This window comes from Lissotriton vulgaris, chromosome 4_1 (genome assembly GCF_964263255.1).
Source record: "Lissotriton vulgaris chromosome 4_1, aLisVul1.2, whole genome shotgun sequence".
In the NCBI taxonomy this organism is placed as follows: Eukaryota; Metazoa; Chordata; class Amphibia; order Caudata; family Salamandridae; genus Lissotriton; species Lissotriton vulgaris.
In genome coordinates this window covers 1,615,622,649-1,615,650,031 of record NC_141691.1, presented here as the reverse complement: position 1 = coordinate 1,615,650,031, position 27,383 = coordinate 1,615,622,649, and the positions used below count along the sequence as shown (strand labels likewise).

At 46.6% G+C, this 27,383-nt stretch overlaps 1 protein-coding gene across 1 annotated transcript in view; it reads right to left on the bottom strand.

Moving 5' to 3' along the window:
* Positions 1-10,393: 10,393 nt before the first annotated feature.
* The window catches only part of KCNB2 (potassium voltage-gated channel subfamily B member 2), a 657,238-nt gene continuing 640,248 nt past the window's right edge, over positions 10,394-27,383 (bottom strand). The window contains exon 2 of the mRNA XM_086965881.1: positions 10,394-15,741. Coding sequence (XP_086822007.1) covers positions 13,588-15,741 — 2,154 coding nt within the window. The 3' untranslated portion in view covers positions 10,394-13,587. The remainder of the gene's footprint in view (positions 15,742-27,383) is intronic.

Below are 27,383 nucleotides of genomic sequence, written 5' to 3'. Positions count from 1 at the left end.
ACCCCTGAGGAGGCTTGGACTTAAGCCATGGAGGAGCACCACCTACGAGACAGTGACCGCAATCCATCACCCAGGGGTGCGGCTGGGGGATGCGCCCGTCGGAGACCCCTGCCCCCTGGCCTCCGCGTAACCGTTCCCGTAGGCGCCGTGGCCAGAGGCGAGACCGCTCGGATTCCCCGCTGGGCCCCTATCGGCAGCCGACGCCGCTCCCTGGAGGCCCCCTGGTCGTGTGGCGGTCTGGCTCCTCTGGCCGCCTCGACCCTGGTAGAGCTTCACCTCAACCATCGTTGCTGGACCTACCGGATACAGATCTCTCACTTAGCCCGACGCTTCTCACGGGCCCCGTATGAGTTCATCTCTGCCTGCCAGGCACAGCTCCGCAGCCGGAGGCGGCATATCGGCTCACCACCACTTCACTTTCTGATGGACTTGATTATGCACATCCTGATATGAGGAGGGGTCCTCCACGCTTTCCCATTCCCAAGCATTTTAGTTTGGTCTTTTGGTAGTTTCTTGTTGTTAGGGCGACAGATAACGCGACCACACAGTGATCGATATTGCAATTCTATGTCTGTTACCCCACGCACCTGTACTACCACACTCCCTGCCCGTGCCGGGTGCTCGACCACTAGCCCAGCATCCTCATGCCTGATGATCGTTCTGGATTGACATCACTTCATGTTATGTCCTGGAATGTTAACGGCCTCTTAGATAAGGTCAAGCACACTGCGGTCTTGCGCTATGCCCAGCGACACAATGTAGACATATTGCTGCTTCAAGAGACCCACCTAGTGGGCAAAGACTGTCCCTTTCTGGCATGCTATGGCTAGATTTGGCACCCGTTTAACCCGTGGATCTGAGGGGTGGCGGTCCTGATGCGCCGCGCTCTTCCATTTGTGGCGTGTAAAGTAGTACATGATCCTGGAGGCTGCTTTGTCATCCTGGAAGGGAACATTGGGAACCAATTTCCGAATCTGATTATGGTGTACTCCCTCCCCTCCCTGCTGTCCCCCACACTTCAGCGTCTTGCTCTGCTTGTGGCAGCCCTGCCCCCGGGAACAACCATTATTGGGGGGGACATCAAGGCAGTTATGGACCCTGGCCTTTATTCTGCCGCGGCCCCTTCTGCCTCTTGGGTTTCCCAATCTGCACTCCTTTCAAACTGGGCTGCGACTCTGGGCCTCGGAGACGCCTGGAGAGTCTGGCACACGACTACTCGTCTACTCGTATGTTCACTTACACATCAGCCTCCCACCACATGCATGCTAGACTGAACTATTTCTTCCTTCTGGCCCTGGACAGGCCATCACCATACTTCCCAGGGGCCTCTCAGATCACTCCCCAGTCTCTATGCAAATGGGCAGCATCCCGGCCTCATCGTGCCCGATCCATGCCTGGTTTCTCCAGCATAAAGACTTCTGGAAACACAGAGGGGACGAACCGCGTCAATACTTCACAACTAATCAGGGCTCAGTCGCATCTCCTGGTACTTTATGGGTGGCCAGTAAGGCAACCATCCGTGGCTTTGTCAAGGGCCAACTCTAAACTCCAACGTGCGAAACAGGAAGCCCGGCTCACACTTCTGGAGGCCCAGGCTGCCCAGCTGGAAGCCCACCCGCCAGGAGAGAGTACAGAAGCTCAGGATAGGAAACTGAAGTTTTTGAGGGATGAGATCAAGCAGGCCTCCATGGAGTCCGCTAAGCTGCTATGGAGGTCCTCCATGGCGGGAGTGTATGGATGGGGAGATAAAAACGGGAAGCTTCTCCACCGCTTAGCCACTTATCCTATGGCTAACCGCGTTATCCCTGAAGTGACTGACTCCCACGGGGAGACCCATCAGACCCCCATGGCGATGGCCCAGTGCTTTGCCTCGTACTATGCATCTCTATACTCTGCCCAGCCTCCAGACCTCACACTCCCAGAGCTCCTGCGGCATGAGAGGGTCTCCCTCCCGCGGCTCAGCGACACCGAGGCAGAGGACCGATTACTCCAGAAGAAATTAACAATGCTATCTCCCGCATGGCTGTGTGTAATACTCCGGGACCAGATGGACTCCCACAGGAGTTTTATGCATCCTACCGGGACATGCTGGTCCCCACCTCCTAGCAATGCATCATGAGGCGGCTGACCGTGGCTCCTTCCGTTCTGAAACAGATCTGGCCACTATCATAGTGATTACCAAGTCTCAATCTTCCTCGGCCCACTGCTCCGATTATCACCCCATCTCTCTCATTAACTCGGAACTCAAAATATTTGCCTCGGTCCTGGCAAACCGCATACGTCCCTACTTGGATAAGCTGGTCCAGATGGACCAATGTGGATTCATGCCCTCACTGGGAACCAGGCACTGTCTCAGATGGCTCCACCTCGCTTTGGAGAATCGACAACAACTGACCCCTTATCTCTCTTTGCTCCTCGTGGACTTTGAGAAAGCATTTGATTCAGTTGATTGGCAATATCTGGAGGCAGTGTTGTGGGAGATGGGATCCCCTTTCGTAATTTGGTCAAGACGCTTTATTGCAAGCTGCGAGCCCAGGTGCAGGTCAATGGTGCCCTCTCAAGCCCCTTTACCCCAGAGAGGGGCACAAGGCTGGGTTGCCCCCTTTCGCCCCTCTTTTTTGCATTAGTGATGGAGCCCTTTGCTCCTCTTATCCATACCGATCCGCTTCTCACGGGATGGCAATGGCCTGGTCTTGCAGGGGACAAGATTGCCCTTTATGCTGATGACATTCTGATCTTTTAGTCAGACCCAGCTCGATCAGGGCCTCGCTATCTCCGAGCCCTGCGCCTCTTTGATCAAGTCTCAAGCCTCCGTTTGAACGCGGCCAAGTAGGTGTTGGTCCCCCTCCATCTGTCGAGAGAATGCTTTGATTGGCAGTCCTCGATTCCTCTTCACTGGCAGTCGTTCAAGTACTTGGGGATCTGGGTGGCCCTCCTTCCCGATCTCACCTGCTCTCTCAACGTCACTCCTCTGGTGAAACGGGTTTGTGCCAACCTCCTTAAATGGCAAACGCTGCCACTAAACCCTATGGGCAGAATAGCCCTTTTTAAGATGATGGTTCTGCCTCAATTTCTCTATATTCTTCAGTACACATCCCTCTCCTTCTCACGGTCCCGGCTCCGGGAGATGGAAGGCTGGCCACTACATTTCTGTGGGAGGTCGGAGACCGAGGTTGGCCCTCGCCCAGTGCAGGATACCGCCCTTTGACGGTGGGTTGGACATGTGGAACCTGTATTTATATTATTTGGTGACTCAGCTCCTCACAGTGCATGACTGGTTTAAAGGTGGCTGGTCGGACCTGGAGTACCGCCTCAAGCTGCATAACTTAGGTTTCTTCAATATTCAGGGGATGCTCTACGGAACCGCTATCTCCCACGCTCTGCCGAGGTCACGTGCGTGGTGCTTTTGGCCTGGCAGGCCCCGCTACACCACACCCACTGGTCAGGCAAATTAACCCGATATACCCCTTTGTGGTGCGGAACGTGGCCCTATGATGTCGCGCTACTTTGGGTTTCAGAGCCTGGGATCTCATCGGGATTTAACAACTTGGGGATGTCTGTGGCGGGAGACACATACGCGATTTCCCAGATCTGCAGGCCCGCTTCTCCCTCCACGCCTTCCAATTTTACCGTTACCTACAGCTGCGCCATGCCCACATCTCAGAAGGGACCCCTTTACCCGAATATAGCCCATCTGAAGCCCAGGTCATGACTGGCAATCTAGGGAAAGGGGGGATTTCCCGCATCTATCGTTACCTCATGAGTAAAAGCCCCTACTCCCTCTCTCATCTCTGGGATAAGTAGGAAGGTTGACTGATGCACTGATGGCCCCCAAAACAGTTACAGTTTCAGCGCGGCTCAGATTAGTTCAAATATACTACTTACACGCGGCCTACTTCATGCCACTGCATCTTCATTGCGCTGAGCTCCTACCTGATGCTTCCTGTCCCCGCTGTAGTTGCTCCCAGGCTGACTTTTATCACATGGTATGGCTCTGTCCTATAATCAAGCGCTACTGGGAGTTAGTGACAGGGGAACTTACGGAGGTCCTGGGCTGCTGATATGGGATGGATATCAGCAAACTAGAATATGCATGCTCATCATGAAATTGTAAGTCAATTTCCTTAATTATATTAAGGACTAGAACAACTCAGAACAATTAAAGTAAAGTTACACATAAATGAGGATGTTTGTCTTGTTGCTCAAGTACACATATAAATTGCGTTTCCCTAGCAAGACAATGTTAAAAAGGAACTTAGAGCCATATTACTAGTTTGAAGGACGGATATTCCGTCACAAACATGACAGATATCCCGTCTGCCATATTAAAACTTCCATAGGATATAATGGAATTGTAATTTGGTGGTCGGGACATCCTTCACATTTGTGACGGAGTAACCCTGTTTATCAAACTCGTAATCAGACCCTTAATTCTTTACTTAAACATGACATAATTGAAAGCTCCACTAGTCTGATGCCATGGGTTTCTACCATTGTAGTAGTGCCCAAAAGAGACAGTAAAGGAGCTGTGCGCATATGTGTTGACGCGTCAGTCCAACAAGGCCATTGAGAGAGAGACATCCTCGTCTGCACAGTGCTGTTATGATAATTTAACTGCATGGTGCACAGTTCTTCTCTCAAATCGACTTAAATAAAGAATATCACAAATTGGAGCTTGAAGAAAATTCTAGGTACATGACAACCTTTTCTACGCATATTGGTCTGTTTCGCCATAAGCGATTGAGTTAGGTGCATCCTCTGCTGCACAACTTTTCGAAGACATCATTCAGCGTATCATACAGCCTATAGTAAATAGTTATGACATATTCTGTTTTGGAGTCACACAGAAAGAACATGACAAAGCTCTCATGCAAGTATGTCATTTGTTGACCAAAGCAGATTTAATGTGATTTCCACAAGAAAAGCTTGAAATACTTTGGCCATATCTTTTCTGATGGCTGTTTGAAACCTGATCCAGCAAATTTTCAAGCATTGGCTACTCCGAATCCCCCACAAGACATATCTATGTTACGATCCTTTCTTGGATTGACCAGTTACTGTTTGAGATACATATGACACTTTGCTACGGTCAGTGCACCGTTACAAAAACATTTATTTTCATTGGTCACAAGAGTGTGAGAAACGCTTCCAACACATCAAGCAAGCCATTGAGAGTGCCACTGAAATCGCTTACTTTTATCCCAAACTACATACAGAAGTTGTAGTTGATGCTAGCTCTGTTGGGTTGGGTGCAATCCTTGCACAGCACAGTGGACAGCCAAATGCCCAGAGACATATTGTGGCATAAACCAGCAAGAGCCGGTCACTAACAGAGTGTGCTTTCTTGCAACCTGAGAAAGAAAGTTTGGATGTAGTCTGAGCTTGTGAATATTTCTCTGTTTTCTTGTACGGAAATCCTTTCACTGTAATGACTGATCATCAAACACTGTTGAAGATATTTGGCAGTCCAAAAGCCAAAATGCCTCTTTGAATTGGGCGTTGGGGTTGGAGGTTACAACAATACTATTATTCATCGTACAAGGAAAGATCAGAATCCGGCTGATTATTTTTCAAGAGTGCCATTTCAATGCCCCAGTACCCCATCTAAGGCAGCGGAGGCCTACAACAATTTTATTGGGAAACCAAGCACACCATCTACCATTTCTTAGAACAAATTGTCACTGCCACGAGCCAAGATGGTGACATGTTAAGATTAAAAGACTTTATTGTTCATCAGTCGTATACCCAGCACTCCAAACCTTTCACTAATGACAAAGAGTATTTGAAAGTCAAAAATGTAAGAGATGAACTTTCAGTATCTCAAGAATGCCTCGTTCTGCGAGGTACACAAATTTCTATTCTTGAGAGTCTATAACAAGTAATTGATGTCACCCATAAGGGACATCGAGGAATGGTTGCCACCCAGAGAGCTCTCTGTGACCAATTTTGGCTTATGTATCTCAATGAGGATCCAAAAAGAATTAAATACTTGTCATATAAGCAATTGTCTTTCATCTCAAATCATTCAGCACCCTTTGAACATGTCAGACTTGCCACATCATGTTTGGGAGAGAATTACTATTGGTTAATTTGGTCCTCTTGAGATTGGGCACCATTTTCTAGTCATTGTTGATGAACACTCCCGTTTTCTATTGGTGGGAGACCTTTCAACCACTACACATGAAAAGGTAATTAAAAAACTAGATAGATGGCATCTTTGCAAAATGGGTGTACCTGAAATATAAAACTGATAAAGGCCCGCCTTTCAATAGAATTTAAAGACTTACTAAATAACCTCAATATAAAGCATCAAAAAAGCATTCCTCTTTGGCCCCAGGCCAATGGCCTAGCAAAATTGTTCATGAGTGCTCTAAATAAAGCTGCTGAGTGTGCTGCAGCGGTAAATCTTGACCTCAAAGTTGTTTTAAATACTACTCTTCAAGCTTACCATTGGACCCTTCACTCAACAGCAGGGGAAAGTCCTGCTGCTCTCATGTTTGGAAGAACCATGATGACCAAGCTGCCCCAATGGACCAGTCTCAGATCTAAGAATGAGGAAGACATTTACTTTACGACTTTGGTTACAAATAGAAGATGAGAATATATGCTGACTGATGATGTCATGCAAAGGACTGTCATAATTCCGATACATTAAGGCGAGTGTGTGGTGCATTGAGTTGACAGCCTAGCTCTCACACCAAGAAGCACTACCTCAGGTCACCACCAGAGCACTTCCGGGTGAGACCACATAAATCCCCGCTGTACTCAACCCTTGGTGCTTCTGATACAGTTATTCGACTATGACGGAGCCAGAGCCTGTGGAACCTTCCTCTCCCTCTCGGTACAAGCATTTCCTGCCTTGCTATCGGCGCAGGGATTCTGTTTCAGTCAGAGCCTGTGGAACCTTCCTCTCCCTCTCGGTACAAGCATTTTCTGCCTGGCTATCGGCGCAAGGATTCTGTTTCACCCCGTTTCATGCTACAAGCGTAGGAGCGCGACACTGCACGTATTCCAGCCTGCCTCCCCTGTCAGAGTAGAAGCACTTGCTACTGTCACAGACGAGACGAGTGCAGGAGCACCTGGCCCTCTCTCTTTTACTTTTCGATCTCAGTCTTGTTTCCGTTGATAGATGCAGTCCGCACTATCAACGTTGTGTGCAGACAAAACCAGATACTTGGCCAGAAGGAAGGTGCAGGAGCGCGGTGCCTTAATTGTCTTTGAACCTTACTTTCCCTATCGCAATGAGCGCAGGAGCGCGTCACCATATAAATCCTTCCCGGGATCACAGCACGCACAGGGGTGCGTTATAGCATCGAAACCAGATACTTGGCCAGAAGGAAGGCGCAGGAGCGCGGTGCCTTTATTCTCTTTGAACCTTACTTTCCCTAGTGCAGTGAGCGCAGGAGCGCATCACCATATAAATCCTTCCCAGGATCACAGTGAGCGCAGGGGCGCGTCATCGCATATTTCCTCTCAGGCTACACGGTGAGCGCAGGAGTGCATCACCATACCTTACTTTCCCTATCGCGGTGAGTGCAGGAGCGCATCACCATAGAAATCCTTCCCGGGATCACAGCGAGCGCACGAGCGCGTCGCTGCTATTACCCCCACTTGTAGCGCAGGAGCGCTTCATACCTTGATTACTGTTCCTTTGGAATTCTTTCTGTTGATACCTTGTTGTAGCTCAGGAGCGCTTGATACCTTGATTACTGTTCCTTTGGAATCCTTTCTTTTGATACCTTGTTGTTCAGCGCAGGAGCACTTCCTTTCCTTTTCATGTCCTTTGGTGTGCAGGAGCAGTCTCAGGAGAGACATTGGAGTGCCGCTTTTCCAGGTGACTATCATTGTCCTGCCCTACACGTCCCCCTTCAGAGTGTGTGTGTGTGTATGTATACTAGTTAGGGCAGTAGTAATTACTTGTTGGCTGTGCTTCCAAGTTGTCATCCAGGAAGTCATCCAGGAAGGGTCCACAACTCCACTGGGTACAATTCACTGCATCATCACACCGAAAGGCACATTACCTTCTTGAGGATTCCTTCCCCTGGCCTCCATCACGCCCAGCCAGGTATTATTTATTATAGGACAAGGGAGTAGATGGAAGATGGTGGAGGTTATTCATGTCATCCCTGTGAGACTGCTACACAGGCAGAGGGTAAGGCTTGTGGGGTCCCTGACAAGGACATCACTTTTACAAGAGGAGATCCCGTGCTGGTTAGACAATACAAAGGAAGGAAATCTGATGCTCCTTTTGAGGTTCAACCTTTTACTACCACCACAGCAAAGGACACATGGTGACAGCCCCACATCCGGGGAAGTACCTTGCAAGAATTTCCTCTAATTTTCAACAAGTGGCCCCTCACTCACCAAACATCGATGTCAATATAGAGACGCGCCTAGACAGACTGTTGATGACTGTACCTGCTGATAATCCCACCTCACCTGTGCAGATCACCGACAATTCGACTGCCAGTTCCTGGTTTCCAGTGACCTGATGAGGACGTGTGATTAAGGAGCCACAACACTTAATTGAAGAATTGTAATTGCTTGTGTGTCTATGTATTTATTTAAATATTTATTTATGTATTTAATTTAATAAAACATGAGATGTAGGGGCATATTATCAAGGGGGTTTATCTCCGCTTTTTTGGCTTTAAAAGCCAAGAAAGCGGAGATAAAATTATCTCCCTATTACCTAGCTGTCGCTAACACCAGTTAGCGACAGCTAGTATGAGATAGCGACCATCTTGGGCCCGGCTTTGCATGTCAGTGAAACTTATCACTAATGACATGCAAAGTGGGCGTGCCAAGATGTTAGCGACTGGAAACAGTCGCTAACATTGCTATCTCCTATTACCAACTTTTGGAGATATTCGCGCTAAGCGCAAATATCTCCAAAAGCTAACACCTGCCCCTGAGCAGTTCTTAGCCATGTTATCCAATGGGAGGTGGATAACATGGCTAAGAGCATTAGCTCGGTAATGCATGAATATCTCTGACTTTTCAGCGATATTCATGCATTTCGGCCGATTTTTATCACTTAGGAGATAAACCTTGATAATAGCAAGGCTCCTAAGCGATAAAAATCGCCGCAGCAGGGCGATAAAAATATTGCCGCTAAGCCAACATAGCGATAATTATCGCTAGTTGTTGGCAATATGCCCAGTAGTGTCTTGTAATGAAAGAAGCTGAAACTCTTTTGGTTCCCACTGTTTACTGTATGCCTGTGACGTAAGAGTCGGAGGGATGAGTTGAAGGCAGGCTTAAAATGGGGATTTCTATCTTACATGCAGCAGAATAAAGGCATGAAAAAATGTTCTGCATGTGTTGTGTACGTGAAAAGTTAAAAGACACCTGTATACTAAAAGCCAATGCTAGAGCTTTGTTGTTTGGGGTCTTCCAACCAACTGGATTCTTAAGCCAAGAAAATAAGGATCAATGGTATCTTTCTGAACGGTTCCAAGTATTTTTCAATGGCACTTGATGTGTGTTGTATGTCTGTTGTTAAAAACCATACCATCAGTTGAATGCTTTTTTCTTGCATGACGTCCCCTGGCTGATCTGGGATTGTGGGTTCTTCCTAGCTTGTTGGGTAGTTCTCCATCTTAGGTTTGACCCGCTCCACACTTGACAGCAACATTTTAGAATGCTCGCAATGAGCACTAAACAAAGGGGGCACGCCACAGAAAACAAAGATGGCACAGAGTGTAAGTGACTGTGCTGTCCTTCGCTCTGCTTCAGAGTATCATAGAGAACTACCTTAAAGTAGATACAACACACAAGTTGAGAGAAGACAGTGAAGATGCACACAGAAATGATCTAGGTTCAAGATGGTCATGAGACAAAAAAGGAACTCATCTTGAAGCACAGTTACAAGAGAATGTGCAGATGAGCTCTGTAGAGAAAGGGCAGCAGAGATTCTTCTACTCATATTATTGAGATCACAGGATTTTGATTGGCACTGTGTGAGAGACCCTGAGAAATCCTTGCCTTGTGCATAAAAAACATGAGCAATCCTAAAAAAAGGTATTTATTCCACCATGTTTTTATGGCTACACATGTCAAACTGTGCTTGCATCAGCTGCACTGACGTATAAGCTCACTCCCTACAGGACATTTACAACAGAGGGCAGGCTAAGGATACGTCTGGTAAGAGCTGTGGAAATTAATAGCATCAACGTGAAACCCTACAGAGATCTAACACCAAGCTTGATTTGATTTGATTCCACTAAAATATTTTGGTGCAGTGATTGTTGGTTTTGTGCAGCCTTCTACAGCCTTTGAGCTGAGCACTCTCACAATGTACACCCTAGCGATCCCACAGAGTGTAAAAATAAATCACTAGGAGCTGCCCATGATATAGTAACAGAACACAATGAAGCGTTTCAATGGTTCAAAATCAGTTATGTTTATGAGAGCCTTGAACAAGTCATAGGTGGAACAGTTCTTAGCAGGTAGCATCTATTTCCAGAGAATGTCGAAGCTTTGATAACTAACAGATAGTAAGTCAAAGTATTGATCCATCAGCTCCTAGTAAGAAGCCATGAATGGACACATAAACACTGGTTAAAATCACTTACTCTGGTGTGAGGATGTGTTTCCCCTTTCAAATGGAATTTCGCTCATCCATGTGTATGTTTTCCAAGCTCAGAACTATTCCATACAGATCAACATTTCAAATCTCTTTTCATTTTTTTCGTACAAACCATGCATTGTGTAATTGAATTTGCAATCTCTATGTGTGGCAACGTGACTCACTGTTCTCTGCAAAATGGGCATTCCTAGACCTGTGAAACTTTGATGTGCTCAGAACTGGCTACGGTGATATTCAGTATCTGTGGTCAGGGTTCAGGGAAAACTGGGTGACAATCAGTCCAATCAAACAAAATTAGGTTGAACTGTCAATCGTTGTTTGTTTTGAAAAGCATTGTCATGGATCATTTTCCCCAATGATTTGCGCTTTAATATAAACAATGGCTTTCATTCATAGGGCTTAAGAGAAAACACAATGACATACAATATCATTTTACCATTTTGAAACTGTGCCAATTATAACCATGGTGGTGAAGACAGATGTGAATGCAGGTATGTATTGTGCCCCCATCCTGTTTTCTATGTGAAACCCAACTTATTAAGACAATGTAAACATAAACCAAACAGGAAATCTCAAGCAAGTATGTTTCGATTGTCATTCCATTGTGTCTCTTCGTCCTCTCCGCCATCTTTGGCCACGTCTCACGTGTCCTGTCATAGATCGGACTGCGGTGGGGTAAGATGGCGAGGCATTACAAATGCAGTGGTTATGGCTTACATACAACAGTTCTCTGAAAGAGCTTTGAATGATGATTCCAATGGGGCTCGGCTTTGCTTTTTCTTCTACAAAATAATTGGCTGAATAATAGTCCTTGGTTAAAAACTGTACAGCACTTAAAAAATACAATCCAACACTTTCAGAATAAGAAACGTTGACTGGAAGTTTGTGAGTCACTGACAACATCAATGGGTCAAGACTGTAAATTAACACAGGAGACAATAAAATACTTGTGAGTTAACTTCTGAAATGGTGAGACAAAGTTAAAAAAGATATGTAAGCGGAGTGCAACAAAACTTCGTAAAAATTATTGGAGCAAAACATTCTGTTGAGAAGCTGAAAGCAATATGTTGTATTAGTGTTAGAGTTAGAGTTAATGACCAGACCCTATTCGCAAAACCAGAACCATGGCGTGCAGTTTACTATGTAGACTACTGCTATTGGTGAATGTAAGCTTTTGTTGTCTTGCGTTGCCTTCTCTGAGGAGTTTTCCTCCTGTATTTTTTTGATCTTTGGACTATTAGACCACTTGTTCCTTTCATCTGGTGTCAGGAGCTTTAAAGTAAGAAAACGTAAAAACAGTAGTGCATGGAATATTGAAATTCAAAACTAGAAGTAAGTTGAACATTGTCCTTGAGTCTACGTCTTTATGGCTGATTGAGGCAGAAGTCTTATTTGCATTAGAATTACACTACTTATGAATCTATGTTATCTTTAGTGGCTATGTTGGAAAGTAGCCCTGTGGCATTAGTATTGACATAGGGACTTTGGAACAGAACCTCTAGGCCAATCAAAACTGCCCATTGCAGCACCTAAACTCTCTACTGGTTTTCGCCTCAACATTTTATGCTTCTCCACTGTTTACTGTCTTTTATGAGTTCTAAATATTTAGCTTCTTTAACTCACCTCACTTTTCAGTCTACCAAAATGTCAGAGGTTACGCCTGGACTTCTCCTCTCCATGTCTCAATGCCCGAGACAAGTACAATACAAGAGGCCATTGACTTAAGGGCTTTTTATGACTCCCAAGTGATTCCACACATGGACAGACTCCTGTCCAGGTGAACCCTTGGCAGTTCCATGCCCCACATCGCGGCTAAGGTGGCACCCAGAAAATGCAAGTTTAAGGTTAGAAACCGCAGACCAGCTCCTGCGTTTACAGCACAGCTAACCACTCTTGAGCCTGATCAGTGGAAGCCCCCACTTTTTAGATTTCTTCACCCTCTAGTTCAGCTCTACACTCCTACGTGCCTTCACGGCTCCTATGAAACAAGATGGCGTGCCAGCCTGGCTCATTTCTGTTCGTCCATCTTATGAAACAGATATAGAAAAATAAAGGTCTTTTGACACTGTGTTTTCCCGAATAAGGGAGAAAAGCAACTCTATAAAGATATGCACCTGCTCATAGACATTTGATACTATTCATGGCTAAATACATAAAGGTATTTAGTGTGTGGTATCCATTTTGTTTTAGGGAACAGTGTCATTGTTGGCGAATTTTGGCAATTTTGGTATTGGATATCTACTGGTCTTCACACTTCTACTTCTGGTCATTAAATCTTGACTGGTCTTGGGGTTTTTTCTGCGTGGTACAGATGCATCAACATAGTTTATGCAAAGCAAAATGCAATGATCTGTCACAATAAATTAAAAACAATCTACTTATTCACACAGACAAACATACGAACAAGCGTTCAAACAGAAAGCATGATACGTAACGTGAGATGCTTTAAGTAAAGGTTGCAGTTTTGCAACATAAGTCTGTACAAATCCTCCAGGCTGCATGCTGTGAAGGAAGTGCCTGTGCCCCGTAAACTCCATGTTTTCTGGATACTCTAGCTTTCTTGTCCCCTAACTATATACACGTGTTATCTTTGTCAGCTTAAAGTACCAGCCATAACACCCTTATGTAAGCATGCGATGACATTGAGTCCTTTCTTGTGCAATTTTCTAAAAGTCATGGTAACTAAGAAAGTTTAAAATTGTTTAAAGTCAATTATCAGCAGCAGTGAAAGGATCACAAATGTCCGACTGCGCAGGCGCAGGCTCCTGCTTGTGGGGGTGCCTTCTTGTCCTGGATGTGATTCTGTCCTTTTCCTGTTACAAAATGCAGTCCTGAACTCTATAGGTAAACAGTACTTCCTAAACTATACATCTTGTCATGCCATGCAGAGTAACAGTTTACTGTATGCACTTCTTTTAGGCTTCCGATGTTTAGTTCACAGGCATCACCGACCCTGTCGCTCATAAGAAAGAAGTCTTTATTGCTCGGATAACTAGTCACATGCTGGTTTCACGCGTGGGGGAATAACCTGTTTCCCCCGGGATCGAATGTAGTTCCGGAGTAAATAGATGGTTTTCCATCTTGTGTCCCTCTTGGGCATTGTCTGTTGTTTGCACTTCACTCCCTGCAATATGTGGGTCCTGAGTGCAGTTCTGACCCACTTTTTGAGTGGAAGAAGACACAACTGTGGCTCCTTCCGTTAAGTTTTTACCTTCGCTGTGCAAATCGACATAACAGTTTTTCATGGTATCGCGAGGCACGCGCTTTGCTCCAGGGAGCTCCAAGAAGTCTTCGTCTTCCCCTGTGTCTATTTCACTGAAACTTGCTTTCCTTTGGGAAGAGCCAGCAAAACGGTTATGCTTTGGAATTGGAGTGGGTGAGGATGTGAGCGATCCCTGGAAAATGCTCGAGACATCTGTGTTTATGAGTGTTTTTTCTCCATGGCGGGAATATTCATGCAGGCGATTGGTGCTGGGATGGTGTGCGGTTGGTGTGGAATTATCTGTGTCTGATGGTCTCCCAATAGTGAGTGGAGTTTGTGGAGAATTTAATCTATTTTCTGTAAAATTGGCTTTGGGTGCTTTTCCTTTGAAGGGGTTGCTCATTTTCAGAGCACCTTCAGGGCTCTCCATGACAGTATCAAGCTGTATGGGAGCGTGCATTACAGCCTGTGTGCTACTGTCACCACTGTTCATATCAGGAGGGGAGGCGACGTATTCAAAGGTAACATCTTTTGGGGCAAAATTCCTGTTTCTTGAACGAGAAAAGATCTGAGAACCCTTCGTGCAGAAGTTCTCTTCTTCGGCAAGCGGTACTGGTGGGAATCTCATGTCAGTGGCACTGCCTGCGAAGGGTGGGATTGGAGATCTTTCTGTTTCTGTGAAGTCAGTTGCACAACTGGCAAAACTGTCAATACTAGATACACTTTTCATATCAGTAATAACCTCTGTATTGACAACTGCCAATTGATTCTTGTTGGACGAAACCTCTTCCATTTCTATCTCTTCTTCATATGTAGGAAGATTGTCAGGAGGCTCCTTGCTTGCTGCGTTAAGGTTAAGGTTTAGGTTAGGTTGAGACTGTGTCTTTGTGATTTCATTGTATAGCTCCTGCAGTTTCTGAGCGCTCAGATGTTGTGGACTGGTAGAAGGATTGTTCAAACGCTCTTGGGAGTCATGTTGACTAACTTCTTGATACTTGTTGTCGAATGACTTATTGGAACTTGTGTCAGACATTGTCCTTCGTGCCCACTTCCACCGACTTGGAGATAGATGGTTATCATCAGGTTTGTCCTTTTTGTCATCTCCCTCTACAGGTTTTTCCACCACTATATCAATCAACTCCATGCTGCGGGCAAAGGCATCTTTTAAATTCATGGAAACAATGCTGCCATTTCTTTTAGCTCGCTCTAATGCCTCCCTTCGCTTGATGGCTTTTTCCTGACGCTTTTGCTCTTTGTAGAATTCTGAAAAATTGTTCACAATGATTGGTATAGGCAAGGCGATCACCAACACTCCTGCGATGCAGCACAATCCACCTACAATTTTCCCAAGCAGAGTTTTAGGATAAATATCCCCATATCCGACGGTGGTCATTGTAATGGTGGCCCACCAAAAGGACGCTGGAATACTGGTAAATTTGGTGGCATCTTCATCTTTTTCAGCAAAAAATACCAGGCTGGAAAATATCATTATACCCATTGCTAAAAATAATATCAACAATCCCAATTCATTGTAACTCCGCCTCAAAGTAAACCCAAGGGACTGCAGGCCCGTTGAATGTCTGGCAAGTTTAAGAATCCGCAAAATCCTCATGATCCGAAATATCTGCACCACACGTCTGACATTCTGGAATTGCAACACACTCTTGTTCGACTCTGTCAGAAAAATGGTTACATAATACGGCAAGATGGCCAATAAGTCAATGACGTTTAGGGGCCCTTTGAAAAACTTCCACTTGTTTGGCGAGGACAGGAAACGTAAAAGGTACTCCATGGTGAACCACGCGATGCAAACCGCTTCAACATGGGCCAATTGTGGGTTGTCATTAGGTTGGCCAAATTCGTCAATTTCTTGAAGTTCAGGTAGTGTGTTGAGAGACAATGCAATCGTTGACAGGACAATGAACAGGATGGAGATAATGGCCAGGATCTGAAAAACAAATTAGAAACTCAATATTATTAAGCATTCTGGATTCAGTAACTAAATACAAGTATTACAAAAGTTTTCTGTGCATTGATTTTTTAGATGAAGTTCTAATGCTTCTACAGTTCTAGTAAACTGGGGCATCTGTCACAACTAATGCATTATTAGTGCTACCTACGGCAAGATGCAACACTTAGGAAACGCACTGATTTTTCTCGGTACTGAAAAAGAAAGCATTTTTGCCATTGACAGCTTTGTAGGTTTTGCATAGATAGTGCTTTATTAAACAACAACTCTTGTTCTTTTTATGCAGAGAGCAGAGTAAGGTTTAGTTACAACATCGTCAATGCTAAAATGTTATCCCAATCCAGGCATCTTATTAGAGAAGCAGACGGACTTTAAGCACTGCTAGCGGGTACATGCCGCCAATTAATAGTTGCCAGGTGAAAGTTAAATCCATATTAAAAGCATATATTTTTTAAAAATAACAAATCAAAAGGGGAAAAACACCTAAAAGCAAGGCATTAAACTGGCAATGCAACCTTTTCATACTTTAGTATTATTCATTTAGCATAAAAGAATGAGTCTCGAAATTTGCCTTGACTTCTTCCAGTTAGCACAGAAAGTTAATTTCCAAATTTGCCTCTACAAAGGGCGAACAAAAAATAGTCCGTTACTACTGAGGCATTCACACACTGTGGCTGTCCAATCAAATCTAGACTGTTGTGCAGAGGTCGAACTCCTGGCCTGAGGGCTGACTCCAGATAAGACTAACACCCCCGGTGAAGCCAGTGTCTGAAGAGGGCAGCACCTTTCCATACTGTACTGTGCTTACATGTGGGCGGACCCTATATCCAACAAACCAGTGCCTAAAGCACCTATCTGTACATTATATCACTATTAATATGATGTATTGTTTGGGAGATTACATTAGTCAGCGAGAGTCTCTAAGCCAGACCTAGTACCTGTATTATCGCCAGCCACTGCATTGGCCATCCTCACAAAGATATTACTGTGAATTACTCTTGGAGCAATCCTGGCTTACTCTTGGGAGGCAGTAGTAGGCCAGGAGTACTCCAAGGTAACTTACACATGCAAACAGTCTTTGGAACGCGGGATCTATACATTTCGGTACTTCTGCAGCCTGCAGTGGAGTAGATATGGATATAGGAAGCCATGGGCTCTGCGGTGATAAAAGCATCTGAACATCCCTGTCATGTTCCATGATGGTCAGAGGGTGTCACCAGCTCGTAGCCCAAGCTGTATAAGCAAATAGAAGTGTTGCTTTCAAACATATGAAATTGGATCGTGTCATTTGTTATTTACAGCTTAGTCTAGAATGTTAAAAGAACATAATGCTTGCATCGCCACATGGGCTTAGGACAAAACTACAAGCCTGTTGGAAACAAATGTAGATGGGAAGTTGTGTGATTGCAATATCAAGCCCCAAAATACATCACACTCCTGCAAAGATATTGACTTTCCTGGACATGACATACTCCTGGACATGAGCAGGCCTCGAATAAGGTCCAATTACTCAAAGGAAATGTTTTCTGACTCAGGCTCTTTTTTGTTGCAGATATCTATAGCGCGTACTCGACTCGAAGGAACTAGGCCTCTACATAAGCACCAGTTGCATATTATGTTTTACTCACGAGGAGAATAAGTCATTTGCCCAGAATCACAGGATGCTAGAGCCACCCCTGACGCGAACATGGTTCTCCAGCTTCAAATTTTGCAGCTCTAATCGATAAGCCACAACCTCTTGATATTTCGGTCTACTTTACATGTAAGGTACTGGTAATAGTATTTCGTCCTGTATGGATCTGCATGCTGTATTTCATGTGTAGTAATTATAATCAGAACCAGGATTCACTAGCTTAACTTAACTCAGGGGATTTACATCACGTCCAATAAGACTAAATAAATGTGCTTACACTGCATTATTTGCTTCCAATTTTCAAAACCTTCCTTTGGTGGAAGGATGGTGAAATACCTTGCAAAATATTTTTTAACTAGTTAGGTTGACACAACATGGCCTAGATTGTTTGGGGTGAACAGTTTGCCAGAGATTGTGATGTAAAATAGAATCTAATGTTTCACATTGTACCAGGTTTACTGGCCTAATGTGTATTAAAAATAGAACATTTGTCATTCACTGTGGTAAAATTCCTTGAGAGACCAAAAATCATATTATGCCAGAATAATGTTACTGACCCTGTGTGCTTTAAAATGCACTATTTGCCACATGTAGTCCCACAGACTCAGGGGCAGATTTACAAGCCCCTTGCGCCTCTTTTACGCCGCCATTGCGTCACTTTTGTGATGCAGCGGCAGCGCAAAACATGCGCCATGCTGCGGGGTATTAACAACGTGACGCATCAGGGAGATGCGACACATTGTAAAGCCCTGCGCCAGAAGTAGGGGTTCCAGCGCAGTGGGGGGCAGAGGGGGGGCGGGGGGGGGGGGCGTTCCGGCGCAGGAACGCCTTCCAAAATTGGCTGAGTGAAATCTACAAGATTTCACTCAATCACTTTTGAGCCTATGCTGCGTCAAAACCCTGCGTCGGTTTGAGGCAGGTGTAAGGATTGACGCAGCATTAACAAGATAGGGCACCCCCAGAGCATTGCTGGAGTTGCGACGCAACTCCAGCAATGCGCTGCCTTTACGGCACGTTTTTGCCCCATGATGCGCCACATTGTAAATGCGTGCATCCATGGTGGCGGAGCCGTGGCACACAATAACTGGCGCATCCCTGCTGATATGCAGAGATGCGCCAGTTATTGTAAATCTGCTCCCCCCCACCCCGGTGGTTTACGCACTACATCGGAAAAGCGAACTGAGCCCCCACAAGTCATTTACTAATCCTTGTGTTAGCCCCCTTTCCCCCCTTTCCGAAGTTTGTGTCCAGTTGCGCCCCTGATTTACTTCACCTGCTGACTGCTATGCATAAAACCCGATACTGATCCACGTGTGCACACTAACATTAATCAGTTTTGACAAACCGTGACTCACATGGAACCTGTGGAAGTTTGTTTCTTTCTGTCGGCAGTGCAGTCATAGGTAAATAACGTTGTACGGATACCCACGTTTACTGATCAGTGCGCTTTCAACGTTTATTATGTTACCCAGCAGCTACCCGCACAAAAGAATAATCAATATGTTCACTGTAGGTGAGACGCCAACAAACTGTAACTAGAATTGTTCGTAAATTATAAATAATGCGTTTTCATCTGAACCAGCAGATGACGCTGTTCTCCCACAACAATGCTTCACAGCGATGCAAGTCAATTGAAATATACTTATTTTTGCTAAACCTGTCTTTGCTTCGGATTTACCCGACGTGGTCAACGAGAAGGTGTACACGCAAACCTGAAGGGGTTTGTGTATTTCTTTTTTTATGTTTAATTTACTTTTATTGATTTTCTGAAACATTATAGTTTGAATTTCAAGACAGTAGTTTGAATTTCAAGACAGGATATTTAAGCACGTGCTAAGTAAATAAAAACCAAAATACCTGCTCTTATAAATAGACCCTAAAACAGAAGTTAAATTGAATATATCAAATTCGGATATTCAATCAATATCATAAATAACTAGATGCTTCTAATATAATTAAAGAGCTAGTGCATTGTTCAGAATAGCAGCATACTTTACTATACATATAGAGGCCCATATGGACAATACCCAGCAGTAAAAAAGGGGCAAAATGTAGTTAATCTTATAATGTTTAAAATTGAGACAGATAATTAAAGATAGTCACTAGCATATCAATCTCACTTAGAGTACTAAAAACCATAACGCATCTACATAAACCATCAATATTTCAAAAAAGCCATTAAGGTAAACGAGAGATATTATACAGTACTTGATTCCATCTTAATTGCATTTGATTCAGCTATACATCCGATGATATAAATAGCTGGATACCCACACGTTTGGTTAAAGTGCCAAAGCATTCTTCCTGAGAGCCACATAATTTGCGATGTTTGTGTATTTGAGTATGAAACATTAGATTTCACATGGTATGTCGGATGCCGAGGTGTAATTAGTTATAATAACGTGTTCCAATATTGTGTTTGATACCACTGTTATTAATTACTAGGCAAATGCGTAGGGTTACTCATGACAGAGGTAGCACTTCAAGGTTTCGATCTCTTAACCTACAAGTAAATCATGCAGACTCCAAAAAGCCTTTTCTGGCCCATCTTTTTACTTAAAGTGCAATGTTATTTTTCACAGGTGTCAGAAAGCGAAATAGGAATGTTTCCATTTTTAATACAAAATGTTTCATTGAAGTATCTTGACATTTTCCTAAATAACTTTATAGAAAGTCAAAATTGATACAGATTTAATATAAACAAGAATACCAGTATGAGTAATAACAGAATAATAAAAATATGAATTACAATCTAATACATTGGTAGTGAGTGGACAATTAGAGAAAACAACGTTGTTAGAATGGGTGGGAAGGTCGGAGGAAGGATTGAAGTAAGAAACCAATACAATGAAGGCTACCCAAGACTGCTGTTTATGTGGCCTGAAACTGACAGTCCATAGTTCATCAGTCTTAGTAGAATTTGCCTTTTCCATTGCACCAAGTATCTATCAGGAATGAAGGAATCTGTTAACTAAGTAGGCAGATCCAATTTTGGAGAAAAAGAAAAACGGGACATTTCACTAACATAGAGGTAGGACTGCAATCAGGGCCGGCCTTTTAAATTTGGTGCCCGCCCTAGTTGTCACCCTCCACTCCTTCCCCTCCGGCCCTCCCATTTGTGATCCTAGGGTGGGGCCCTTTCGTGCTCATAGAAAATGAAATAAAACGTGAATTTACATACAGCTTGAAGGCTATGAATTGAACTGGCAGTCTGCAATACAAGATGTATTCAAGGCAGCTCAGGAGGGCAGCTACCTGTGCGTCCCCCCTCCCCCCCCCCCCCCCCCCACTGTAGGCACCCCAGGCTTGGGTCCATCTCGCCCATGCCAAAAGCCATCCCCGACTGCATAAACCAAGGGGCACAGAATGACGTAAAAGACAGTGCTTACCAACATAGAAAACACAGACTAGGAGGCACTAAAGGTAATACATGTAATACATCTTTTACACAAAGTGTCATCTGTAGCAATTACATTAATCTCTGAAAAGGTTGGTAGCTAATCCTACATTGTAAGATAAAAAAGATAGCCGCCTTCTCACATACATGCCAACATTTTACAACTGGAAAGTGAGAGATTTGGGAAACAAATCAAGTCCTTTTTGGCTTTAGAAATTGGGAGTCTTTCGCCTGAATAGGGTGTGTCATATGTATGCTTTCAATCAATCCTCTCTTAAAACCGAGACTGCCAGGACAGATGATGAAAAACTGGGGCCGTACTGGCAGATTCGGGATACTTAGTCACCCTATAATTTAGGGACTTAAAATGAATCTTTTTTAAGCATGCTCACCCACGAAGAAATCCGAAGCAAATAATAAATCAGGCTGCTGCGCTGTGCGGGGCTTCACAGAGATAAGGTATGTAACGGGAAACAGCCTTTAGATCGCAAGCTTTACATCGCATGCCATTACAATGACCGCATTGTTACAACGCGAACCATTACATCACAAGTAGTTTCAACAACTTGCTGCAGGGTGCGCGCTGGTGCTGGATTTACAATAAATGTAAATCCATATTTGTAAAGCTCGAACTACTCACCCTTACAGGTCTCAAGGCGCTGGGGGCCATAGTGGAAAGTAAGTGAGCTATTGCCCAGAGTCACATGATGCTGAGCTTACCTGCTGCCGGAGCCAGGATTCGAACAATGTGCTCTGAAGTCAGCTGTCCTGGCCGCTGCACCACACCGCTCCACGCAATCCAACACCTTCCCTGCTGTTGCACTAACTGGAGTAGGAATACTAAATTATGCTATTCCTAAATCCAGTGCGCCCCCTACTGCAAGTCGTTTAAACAACTTGAGATGTAATAGTTTGCCAGGTAAGAACGTGGTCGTTGTTATGACTGCATTGTAATGCCATGCTATGTAAAGCATGCGTAGTAAACGTACATCTATTTATACTTTACTTGGTTCATTTTCATCTGTTCTCTTATCACAATGGGTGACCAATCCACCTTTGCTGACCTACGTAACCAACTCATGTTGTCTTTGGTACGGGGGTTATCCCCCTCATCAATTTAAATGGACTATGTGCAATAGAGTCACAACGAGTAATCCTATAGGCTCTTACCATTTTAAACAATTCCCCCCCCCCCCAATTCATGTTGTTGCTATTTGCCAATTCAATGATGCCTTTAATCAACCTATTGAAACTTTCCACACCGCCATTTCCTCAGGAAGATAAAGAGCAGAGGTTTTGTGCTCTATACCAGTTGTCACCATTAGTCTTTTGCAGGAGCGGCCTGTGCAGATAAGAGCAGTGAGGCCAGGCAGGGGGTAGAGGGGGGTTTCGGCATGCGACGACGAAGGAAAATTAAATAAATAATTAATTTTCCCTCGTCGTCTGTCAAAACCTCCCCCCTACCCCACCCACCCGGCCCTGTCGCTCTTACCTACACAGGTCGCTCCTGATCTTTTGAACATATCAGAAATGAATTGTCCTCCATTATAACTCACAAGGGTTTGGCAATTCTTCTCTACAAAACATGTCTTCTAAAAACTTCACCACCTCCTCTGCATCTGCTTTCCTTACTATTTTGATTTCCCGCCAGTTAGAGAAGTTGTCTATGGCTACCTAAATGAGTTTATAGTTACCATACCAATCCTAAACCCGGACCAAATATATCCATGCCTAGCCAATCCCACAGCATGCAAGGAACGTCCGCAGGATGCAAGGGTGGGTTAAATGTAATACATATTACACACTCTCGCCCAATCTTTTCAATTTCTTTATCGGCACCTGGCCACCAATGAGATTGTTTTGCTCTTGCTTCAGTTTTTGCAATCCCCAAGTGACCCTCATTCCTGGGTGGAATTACTCTTCCCCCCGCCAAAAGAAATCCTTCCTCAACCAACAATTCATTTTTAAATTCCAAAATACAATTAATTCCTTCTCCAAAACCTTCTTATCTGGCCACCGTTCCTTCACATAGTCCATGATCATGGTAAGTGCTTTATCTTGTCCCTGGAATGTCAACCATGTTTTGGCATCAATGCTTAGTAGTTCCTCAGGAAACACTCATGCTACCATGCATTCATCTCCTTCATCGATAGTACACAGGTAATGCCCCGGTTACTTACCGGTAATCTTCATTACTCCGAGTATAGTCTTCCTCGCCACATGACTTACATAGTGAGCTTCAGCTCCACGACAGAACCCTCCAAAGTAAAAAAAGCCTCCCGCCCCTCCCAACATGGCCGACCAGTCACCCCTGACCTCTATAAGAGGCGGGCCGGCCCAACCAACAGCCTGAACCACCAAGCAAACATTGAAGCCGATAGCCAGACAGGGAGGGGGGGAGGGAACTCATGTGGCGAGGAAGACTATACTCGGAGTAATGAAGATTACCGGTAAGTAACCGGGGCATTACCTCCTCGTTAGTCTTCCTCGCCACATGACTTACATAGTGAGCAAATACCCAAGCCAAAAGGCTTCATTGACCACAAGAAGAACACCACACGGTGATGCAGAAAAACCAATACAAGGTCAATGCAGTACAATGAAAAGAAAAAACAGGAATACCAGCAAACCTGAATCCAGACACAAAGAAAAGGCCATCAAGGAGCCACAGCTCCCGCACTCAACACGGCCCCAGCGAAGACCCCAGGGACAGAGCCACCCAAGACAACGCGACAGTGATCCATGAACATGTGGGGGGACGACCACGCCGCCGCCCGACAAAACTCCTCAGTGGAGACACCCCTGAAGGAGGCCCAGGACACAGATACACTCCTAGTGGAACGACCCCGGACCCCCGCCGGCACCACCGAACCCAGTGAAGCATAGGAAGGCATGATAGCCCGTTAAAGCCAGCGACTCAAGGTGGCCAGTGAGGGCCAGCGGCCAGAATGAACGGGACCGAAAGACACGAACAGGCAATCACACCGGGAAAGGGAAGACGTGCGCTCAAGATAAATCATAACAGCACGCCAGACATCCAGCAAGGACAAGGAAGGATCCGTGTCGGGAGGGAAAGAAGGCAATGACACCTCCCGAGACCTGTGCACCAGGGAAGGAACCTTGTGAAGAAAACGGGGACATGACGGAGAAGCCATCTGTCCGGCAAAACCCGCAAGAAAGGGAGGGGAGCGGAGGAACGAACCCAGCTCGCCCACCCGCCCGGCAGACACCACGGCCACCAGGAAAACAACCCAAAGGTGAGAAACCGCATAGCCACCGAGGCCAGGGGTCAAAGGGGGGACCCCGAAGGGCTCGTAGAACGAGAGGGAGAACCCAAGGGGAAGACAGGTAGAGCCTCCGAGGGCGACGGAGAAAACAACTCCGGAGCAAACGAGCCACCAGGGAATCCAGTCCGTCGAAAACCTGACAGCGGAAGGCCCGCAAGGCCGCCCACTGGGCCCTCAGGGAAGAAAGGGCCAAGCCCAAGGAAAAACCCCCCAGCAAGGAAATCCAAGACCCGCAAGGGTATCCACGGAGGCGGGGACAGCACTCTGCAGACCGCACCAACGCGAGAAAGAAGCCCAGTGCCGGGCATAGGAATATAAGGCGGAAGACCTGCGGGACCCTCGCAGCAAATCCACTACTCCAGAAGACACCCGCTCAAGAATCAGGTCAGCAGAAGGAGTCGGCGCAACACCGACACCTGGAGCGGGGGGCCCTTCAAATGATAAGGAAGATCTGGGAACGGCCAGTAGGCCTGAATCGCCAGTCCGCAAAGGAGAGGGTACCAGGGGCGGCGGACCCAGCCGGGAACCACCAGAAGCACCCAGGCCCTGTCCAAGCGAACCTCGCAGAGGACCCGAGGGATCAGGGGGAAATGCGTACGGAAGACCCAGGAGGCCAAACACACAACCAACACCCAGGACCGACCCAGCCGAATAAAACGGAGATCAGACAGGAACCGGAGCGAACACAGGGGCAAGGCCTCAGGCAGCAACCCACCAAAAGGCGAGAAAGACAGAAGAGCTGGGCGGAACGAGTCACAGAAATGCCAACATCCCCAGGGATCAAGCCCAAGCCGGCAAGACCCAGTACCCCAAAACCAGGGACAAAGAAGGAGAGCATCCAATCCGCACAGGGAGCGCTGGGCCCCGACCGGGGAAGAGAACTGGGAAAACCAGCAACCCCGGACGATCGCCAAGGGAGAAATAAAAACATCGCGGCAGGAGGCGAAACGCCAGGCCCGAGCGAGCCAGCGCCCACAGAGGCACAACACGGGCCACTGAGCAAAAAACACCCGGAGCCACCATCCGCAGGAGCAGAATCGGGAAGCCCCCAGGCGAGCCCCACCAACAGGACAAAGCCCCCGGCCAGGCCAAAAAGCCCAGGCGCAAAGCTGTAAGCCCGAAAAGAAGGCAGAAAAAAACCCAGCACCAGGGACACAAACCGGAAGAAAGTGACCGAGGCAAGCCCGCAAACTCTCCAGAGAACGAGGCAGTGAACAAACCGCCCAGGGGAGCAACAAGAAGACCCCACGGGGCAGGGCAAAAACAAGCCAAGAAACGGCCAACAGATGCCCAAAAAAAAAAACGTATCAACCGACCCAGCACGCCCTACAGGCCGAAAAGGCCGCCAACACCCGGGAAGGGGAGACCAGAACACAAAGACCACCGGCCGTACTGGCAGAGAGGGCGGGAAGGGAGCCACCGGGGCAAGAGAAGAGACACCCACGGGAACAGGCGAAGTCGGGAAAACCCACAGAGTAACGGGGCCAACCAGACGGGGAGGACCCCCAACGGACCGTGGAGAACAACCACAGAACCATAGCACGTGGGACCGGACCCAAACAGCCAGGAGTGCAAGAAACCAGTGTCATGCATACACCCCAGGACGGAGAACCAGGCCCAAATCCATTGAAAACTGGAGCACACCACCCAGGAAAAAAAACACCAGGCAATACCAGTCACAATGCGTGCGCAGGAGCATGTGGGGAATACAACACCGAACACAACCGGCAAACTGGCACCACCCAAAACCCCCAGAAAGAGGCCGGAGACGTAAACACGCACCAAATGTACCAGCCGAGAACCGTGACCGTGCGATGAGGAGGAAGCAAGGGACGCCAGCCGAGCCACGGCACAGAAAGTTAAAGTTGCAGTGTACACCCCAATAGAAGCAAATGCAAACCAGGCCTCGTCAGATGACGCAGGTAGGGCAACACTACATCGTTCATACACCCCACCAGCGGAAGGTCAAACGACATCTCACAGAAAGTGCAGCGTCTTGTTGAAAACCCAGACGACCATATTGCAAGAATACAGGAGCCAGCCTGCTAGGCCCCGTGATGGAAGGTTGCGGGGGAGGGAACACCACCGCCGCGGTCCGACACCACGAACAGGAGCAGAGGCCAAAGCCCAACAGGAGACTACAGAAGCAGCCGAGAAGGAAGAACAGGAGCAAACAGGGGACCGCCCCCATCAGACATACAGGCGCCCACAGCCTCGGAATCCCAGAAGGCCATACCGACCAGGACAGACCCAGCACAACAGCGGAGAGCAGGAGGGGACAGGGGTACACAGGAAGGAACTGCCAGCTGATCCAGCAAGGGCAAGGAAGCCAAAAGCCCAAGAATGCGTGAACAACCAGCATATACATGAAAAAACCTACAGGCCAAAAAGAGGAACTGAGTACCACCCCCACGAAACCGGAAGGGCCCAACACTGCACCAAGCAGCGCATGTAAGAGGGCAACCAACATGGGAACCTGACGAGCACGGACTCCCAGAAAGAAATCCGGGCACCGAAGAACAGACGTCCACTGCCACAAGGCCCACAAAAAACATCCACAGAAGAAAGAAAAGCCCGAGGCTAATGCACACAGGCCACCACAGCGGAATGCAGAGAGAGGACACCTCAACAATGACCCACCATACTGGGAGATTAAGTGAAGAGCACAGAGACACGTAAACCGCGAGCGCGATGGTACCAAGACTGGAACCCAGGCCATCCAGCGTCAAGGGCGGCCAATGCAGACTCTCCACAACAAATGTGCGATGCCTCCTATCCATAAAAGAGTGGAAACAACCACACCCGTCCACAACACCCAGAGTAGTCTAGAGCGCGAACCGGACCCAAAGGCAACAGAGTGTGCCTCACGAGCACTAGAGAGAGTCAGAGAGCAGCCCAGGTAAAATTATCAGTTCCGTGGGAATTAGAGCCCAAGACCCGCAGAGGCAGGGAATCGAACCCTGGTCCCGGGCTAGACCACTGCATCAGGGTCTGCTGCTCTAACCATTGGACCACAAGACGAAGAGCGCCCCCACCGAGACACGAACACGGCACCCCAGTATCGAGGATGACCGCACCAGCTGTAGGAACGAAAAGCAGGGAGGGCCCAGCGTAGCCCAAAAGTCTGGCGGTGCCGGGGACAGAACGGAAAACAAACAAAGTACACTCACCGGAGGAAGCGTACCCGCTGCCCAGCACAGGGCCACCATGACCCTGAAAACACATAAACGTGGAGCTACAGCGTACCACCACGGCAGCCGTAAACGAGGCAGTCCAGTCCGCCGGAACCGCTGCACCTGAATGG